The sequence below is a fragment of the Panthera tigris genome, chromosome C1 (assembly GCF_018350195.1).
Source record: "Panthera tigris isolate Pti1 chromosome C1, P.tigris_Pti1_mat1.1, whole genome shotgun sequence".
NCBI lineage: Eukaryota > Metazoa > Chordata > Mammalia > Carnivora > Felidae > Panthera > Panthera tigris.
The window spans coordinates 21559047-21565957 of NC_056667.1; the positions used below are offsets into that span (position 1 = coordinate 21559047).

The 6911-nt window shown below is 54.3% G+C and overlaps 1 protein-coding gene across 1 annotated transcript in view; it reads left to right on the top strand.

Annotated features, from left to right (window-relative positions):
- Positions 1 to 4809, top strand: part of OPRD1 (opioid receptor delta 1) — a 31513-nt gene extending 26704 nt beyond the window's left edge. Inside the window, exons 2-3 of the mRNA XM_042996606.1 lie at positions 1445 to 1794; positions 4156 to 4809. Of these exons, the coding sequence (XP_042852540.1) occupies positions 1445 to 1794; positions 4156 to 4697 (892 nt within the window). The 3' untranslated portion in view covers positions 4698 to 4809. The remainder of the gene's footprint in view (positions 1 to 1444; positions 1795 to 4155) is intronic.
- The last annotated feature ends 2102 nt before the right edge of the window (positions 4810 to 6911 follow it).

The following is a 6911-nucleotide window of genomic DNA, read 5'->3' on the forward strand; positions in this document are numbered from 1 at the left end:
CAGTTTCCCTGTCTTTTCTCAAGATGGGCTTTAGGCCACGTGGTGTTTCTCAAACTTCAGAGCCCATAAGAATCACTTGCGGGTGGTGCTTGTTAAAGATTTCTGGGACACCTGGCTGGCTCACATGGTAGAACATGTGATGTGACTTTTGATATCGGGGTTGTGAGTTCAAGCCCCACGTTGGGCCTAGAGCTTACTTTAAAAAAAAACAAAAACAAAAAAACAGATGAAGATTGCTAGGCCTGGGTGCCATAGATTCAGATTTTAGTAGGTCTGAGGTGGGGTCCAAGTCTGTACTTCTAGGAATTCTGAACGGAGTCCTTGGACCATACTTGCATAAAATCACTTTCCCTCAATCTCTCAAGGGCTCTTCCTGCTCTGAAATTTGAGGAGTCATTCGTGCAACTCTTCCCTGGGTTTCTCAGATCACTCTAGGGGCATGAAAGAAGTCCTATTCCCTGCCTCGGTGTACCTGTGTGTTTCTGCGCCGATCACATTGCACTGGGACAGTATTTCAGTGTATGCAGCCCCCGCTCCCCCCCTCCCCAGGATGTCCTGTGCCCACCACAGGCCCTGGTACAGAGAGGGCCATGACGGAAATGTAGGCCAAACAAGCGGGCAGCTGTGGTGCAGGCAGCTGCATGGCAGCGTAGATCATGGAGGGATGTTTCAGGTGCAGGAAGGCTTAGTTGCAGACATCTGGCTTGGACACTGGGGCTCATGCCTTGGGTTGGATGTATGGGTGAGTCCAGCTGCATGGGGATAAGAAGGTCTGGAAGGAACCACAGGAAGGACTGGGAGCCCTGGTCGACCATACAGGGCATCCCAGGAGGTCCAAGGCCCCAGCCAGTCTGCTAGGCAGAGCTGGCCAGTCATATTTCCAAAAGGTCAGTGGAAGAAGCCAGAGGGTCAGGTCACTCTGGTATAGTCCCCAGCTTCATTGTTCACATATGAAGAATAATAACTATCATATAGTGAGCCCTTGCATGCTTTGGGCTCAGGGATACGTGCTGTATGATCTATGAACTCTATGAGGTTGGTAAAAGCATCACCCCCTTTTTACAATTTACAGACTCTGAGGCTTAGAGAGTTCAAATTACCAGCCCAGAGTCCCTCTGTTAATAACTAGTAGAAGCAGGGTTAGAACCTAGACCTGTTTTCCTCTGGAGCCCAGTTTTGTTTTTAACCATGTTGCTTAGTACCCCTCAGATGACAAAGGATTTTTTCCTAAAATACTTTCTGCCAAAGTCACCCACAGCCAGAGAAATCCTTTTGCATCTGCTATAGTGAGAAGGAGTGATGCTGAGTCAGAATGTTTAGGGTTCTAGTCCCACCTCTGCCACTGACCTTCTGTGTGTGACTTTGGGCAAATCATTTCCTCTGAGTCTCATGTGAAACTGAAATCTGTGAAATGGGGACAATTACACATGCACTTCCTTTTAAGGTACACTAAGATGAAGACAGCCACCAACATCTATATCTTCAACCTGGCCCTGGCAGATGCACTGGCCACCAGCACACTGCCCTTCCAGAGTGCCAAGTACCTGATGGAGACATGGCCCTTTGGAGAACTGCTCTGCAAGGTTGTGCTCTCCATTGACTACTACAACATGTTCACCAGCATCTTCACACTCACCATGATGAGTGTCGACCGCTATATTGCTGTCTGCCACCCTGTCAAGGCCCTGGACTTCCGCACACCTGCCAAGGCCAAGCTGATCAACATCTGCATCTGGGTCCTGGCCTCAGGTGTTGGTGTACCCATCATGGTCATGGCCGTGACCCGCCCCCGGGGTGAGTGAGTGAAGAAGCTTTGGTACAGCCACTGATCACAGAAGGCAGCATGGGGGCTCCTGTGGGTATGCAGGCCACTTACTAGAGTGGATGTAGTTGGCTCCATACCAGTAGAGGTGTGGACTGCTGATCAAAGTGTGGGTGGCTGGCTAGTGAGAGGGTGCGTAGTCAACCAATTGGACATGAATGGTTGACTATTGTGACAATGGATGACTGGTCAGTGGTCAGATGGGTTGCTGGCCAACGGAAATTTATGAATGGGATGGTGGAGGGTTGATCTATGGGGATGTAGCAGCTGGCGAGGAGCGTATGGATGACTGGCTTAAAGGGATATGGGTGGCCAATTGGGTGAGGGTGTCACTGACCAGGGAGCAGTGGAGGCCATAAGATCTACAGTCTCATCCCAAATGCCCTTCCACCCCAGTTTGAAAACCACTGGCCCAGATGACCAAAGCAAGCCCTAGAGAATGGCCGTTAGAGAATAACAGGTACATTTCCTCAGAGTAAAAATGGTAACTAGTTTAGTAACTACTTGTATCAGTCAGGGTGGCAGCTGTAACAAGCAATCCCCAAAGCTCAGTGCTTAACAGTATAGTTTATTTCTCACTCATATCACAGTCTAATGTGAATCAGAGGAGGAGGAGCTCTTATTCCACAGTTCTTCAGGAACCCAGGCTCCTAAAGATGGTTTTGGAATCCTCCACTGCTGGCATTTGGCCGGCAGATGAATATGGAGAAGGAGTGATAGAGTATGGCCAACATTTAGACGTTATGGCCCATCTCCTCCTAGTGATAGCTGGTTATGTGGCTCCTGCTTGACATAAGGAAGTGGGACAGAAAGTAGTTTTAACCATGTTAAAGACCTTGGTCACTAACCTATCTGAGCCACACTGTATCATGGGGTGTTGTGAGGATTAAATGAGGCTCTATGTGTAAAATACTCAGGACAAGGCAGGGATGCATCCAGAATCAGAGAGGTCAGGTGGCTTACTTAGGGTCACGTGGCTAGGCATTTGATGGAACTTGGCCTAGCACCCAAGGCTCCTGCCCTTATATCTGTTACTCCTATTGCCCCCTGAGTTGGAGGTTTGCAGAGGGTCGTGCTGTGGGTGGAAGGGGAATAGGTTTGGTGGGAGGCCTTTTGATCACCTTAACCATCACATACAGCTTCCCTGTAATTGGTCTTGACTCAGCAGCTGGGCCCCATTGCTCACTGCCAGCCTTCAGTTTATGGGCCATTAGCTGTAGCCCTGCTAGGGGCCAGACCAGATGGGCCTCCTCTCTCCGCACTCCATCCCCTGCACATCCTCCCCACTCAGCACTTGGTTCTGTATGCAGCTTGCTGTGTGACCTTGGACAAGTGCTGTTCCTCTCTGAGCCTTGTTCTGCCATCTGCACAATGAAGTCCTTGGACTCAGTCATCCCTGGGGGTCCTGCCATCCTGTTGTCCGGTGGACCCCCTCTGTGGATCCCCAGCACCCTTTCTACAACTCTCAGGATCCAAGTCCACAGCATGGCTCCTCAAATCCCAGAGTTCCAAGAGATCTTGGGAGCTCCCCAGGACAGTCTCAGGCCTGTTTCTGAATCCCAAAACATCCACTAAGGTGCTCATCCAGCCCACACCCACACTCCAGGAACAGGGAGCTCATTCCACCCTGGGTACACCTCTGGACAAACCTAGCAGTCAGCTCTTCTTGCCATTAAGCTGAGATCTGCCTCCCTGACCTAGCCCTGACTTCTGGACTCCTATATGTATCTGCCCCTCTGCCCTGTGACTACACCAAGAGCTTGAACCACCTTGTACTAATGTTTCACATGCCGTAGCCTATTGAATCCTTGCAACAACCCTGTGAGGTTTAAGTACTGTTATCAGTCCTACTTTGTGGAAGCTCTCCTAGAGGCTGAATAATTTGCCCAGGTTCACACCACAGGTTTAGTAAGGCCTGGGTTCTCTTAACTCATGCTCTCAAGGTCAGTCTTAGCAGTATTGTCCCCATTGCAGCTAGTCTGGAAATGGGTAGGGTGTTTTGAGTTCTCACAACGACTGGCATTTGGGGGCTTTGGGCTAAACTATATGATTACTGCTGGCCATGGATGTAGAGGCTTTGGAAGGGACTGGAACAAAATATAGAAAGGAGACCTCCTAGATTAGGGCCAATCCCGCTGGGGTCTTTAAGGATGAGTAGGAGTTCATCAAGTACAGAAGTGTAAGAGGACATTCCAGACAGAAGAATTACCTTGAGCAAAGGCCAGGAGGAGGCGTGGGACCTGACCAAACCAAGAAGGGTAGCAAGCAGGCAGGGTATGCTCAGGCCCACACAACCCTCACCTCCTGTCTGTCTCTCCTTGTTTCCCCGGCAGACGGGGCAGTGGTATGCACGCTCCAGTTCCCCAGCCCCAGCTGGTACTGGGATACGGTGACCAAGATCTGCGTGTTCCTCTTCGCCTTCGTCGTGCCCATCCTCATCATCACCGTGTGCTACGGCCTGATGCTGCTGCGCCTGCGCAGCGTGCGCCTACTCTCGGGCTCCAAGGAGAAGGACCGAAGCTTGCGGCGCATCACGCGCATGGTGCTCGTGGTGGTGGGCGCCTTCGTGGTGTGCTGGGCGCCCATCCACATCTTCGTCATCGTCTGGACGCTGGTGGACATCGACCGCCGCGACCCGCTCGTGGTGGCCGCGCTGCACCTGTGCATCGCTCTCGGCTACGCCAACAGCAGCCTCAACCCCGTGCTCTACGCCTTCCTGGACGAGAACTTCAAGCGCTGCTTCCGCCAGCTCTGCCGCATGCCCTGCGGCCGCCCGGAGCGGAGCAGCTTTAGCCGCGCCCGCGAAACCACGGCCCGCGAACGGGTCACCGCCTGCACCCCGTCCGACGGTCCCGGCGGGGGGGCGGCCGCGTGACCGCGCCGGCCCGCCCCGCCGCCGTCCTCCCACTCCCCGGGGTGACCTGGCCGACTCCCCGGGCTCGCAGGGGGCGGGGCCGCGACGCGGAGTGGGGCCGAACAGGGCCCCTGTTTTGGAGAAGGGGGCCGTGCTGGAGCGGAGGCAGGGGCCGAGAGACTGGAGCCCCCGCGAGGGGAGTGGGGGGGCGGGGTGGACCTCGGGTGTGGGGCGGGGCACGGGGCACGCAGCAAGGCGGTGGGGCGGTGCCTCCGGGCTGGCTGGGGGCGCGGTCGGCTTGGTGTTGGGTGCGAAGAGCCGGCGACCCTGGTGGAGCAGGGCCTGTGGCTCTGGGACTCGGTGGCTTAAACGGGGCCTCTGCGGTGAGCCAGCTTCCGGTTCTGGCCAGAGCAGGCTTGCTGGCCTGGGACCTGAAGAACTGGGCCCGGGACCCAGGGAGCAGTGGTAGAGTTGGAGGCTTGACAAAGGGGCTGCAAGAGTGGGTCTCTGTGTGGTGGGGCCGGGCCTCTTCTGGAGGCGAGGGGGACCGACAGGACAGTGAGGCGGCCTGCGGCTCCAGACTGGGTCATGAGATAGGATAGGGCCTGTGTGCAGGGGGTGGGCGCCTCAACCTTGGGGTAGAGTCCCAAGCCCTGAGTTCTAGCAAGAGGCGGGGCTTGCCGAGCCCTAGGTCCAACTGGACTTTATAAATAAAGAGAAAATAAAACAGAGAGGGAGAGAGAATATACCTTTTCTGTCCTTGACAGCTATTTTCTTGGAATGGCTTCAGCAGCGACGTAGTGTCCCCAGCACTTTGTGCCAGTGGGCCCTGGGACATGACAGTGGAGCAGGGCTAGCGGCTTCAGGCAGGGCCTCAGCTGGGGTAGGGTCTCCAGCCCTGAGCTCTGTGGGGCTAAGAAGGAGGTCCTGCAGCTCCAACACCAGAGCTACAAGTCAGCCTCTGCGCCAAGGGCGGTGGGCGGGCAGAGGCGAGGCTGGGGAACTTCCGCAGTGACACTGGGTCCTCAAACCGGAGGACAGACGCTTTTGGGGGGGGGGGGTGTCCCAGGGACCTGACTTCTCTGCCCAGGTACCGGAGGACGGAGGACCGCGCTAGCTAGAGCTCCATGGACCCTGGGACTGGATAGGGGCATCTGAAGCACCAATGTGGATTTTTCTCCTCCCAGTCTTGGGTGTCTGGTAAGAACCTCCAGGAGAAATCCTCTCCCTTCTCCCAACCCCTGGCTGCGCCCAGTGTGTCCAGTGTTTCCAATGCTGTGTGCTCCCCAGCCGCCCCCCCCCCCCCCCCCTTATCCCAGCTTCCCTCTTCAAGCTGCTGAGGGCGAGTCCACCCCGAGCAAGGCATAGAGGTTTTTCTCTTCATGTGTTTGGCATTTTATTCAGGCATTCCCAGATCTTTGCTTTCCTGAATATGGGGGTCTGTCCTTGTTCCCTGAGCCTCCCCCGTGCTTCCATCGCCTCTCCCCGCTCCCTCCCCCCACAGGCGCACACACCCCTGACTCCCTATTGAAGCAGTTAGCTGACATCCTTGTAGAAACAAATTAACTTTCTTCCCTTTTTGGGACAGATGGAGAGAAATTGACGTCTTTGTCTCAAACCACAAAAAAAAAAAAAAAAAAAAAAAAAAAAAAGGAAACAAGATACCTCTTTTCTCTTTCTCTTTGACAGTCATTTCCTAGGAACAAAAGCCTTTCCCTTGTCTGGCTGACTGTCACTCCAGCAGGGGCTGAACTGACATTCAGGAGGTTGCGGGCTTAGGCACCAGCTTGAGCTTTGCACATTAGGGATAGGGATGCCCTTAGTTGACAAAGCACAGCCCCCTTCTCAGGGTGAGGCCCCAGAAGCTCCAGACCTGGGAATTTTCTTCCTCCAGCAAATGGCTCCAGTAGCACTTGGGAAGATGTAGGACGGTGCCCAGTGACCATTGAGACTTCTGTGTCTGAATGGGGGTTGGGGGTGTATCAGCAAGGTGGGGCGCTCCTCATCACATGGGACTCCTCTTACCAATGCCTTTGAGAGATGTCACAGAGAGGGGACAATTTAGGAACTGGGGGACACTTCTGAAGAAGGTGACATTGGAGTCAGGGCTGTTGATTCTCTCTGCAAAGACTGTGTCCCCTTCCGCTCGCTCTCAAGGCTGCTCTGGGTCTGCTCACTGCCATTTCCTATGGCTGTAACAGATCTGGCTGCTCTTTACTACTTCTCATACATAAA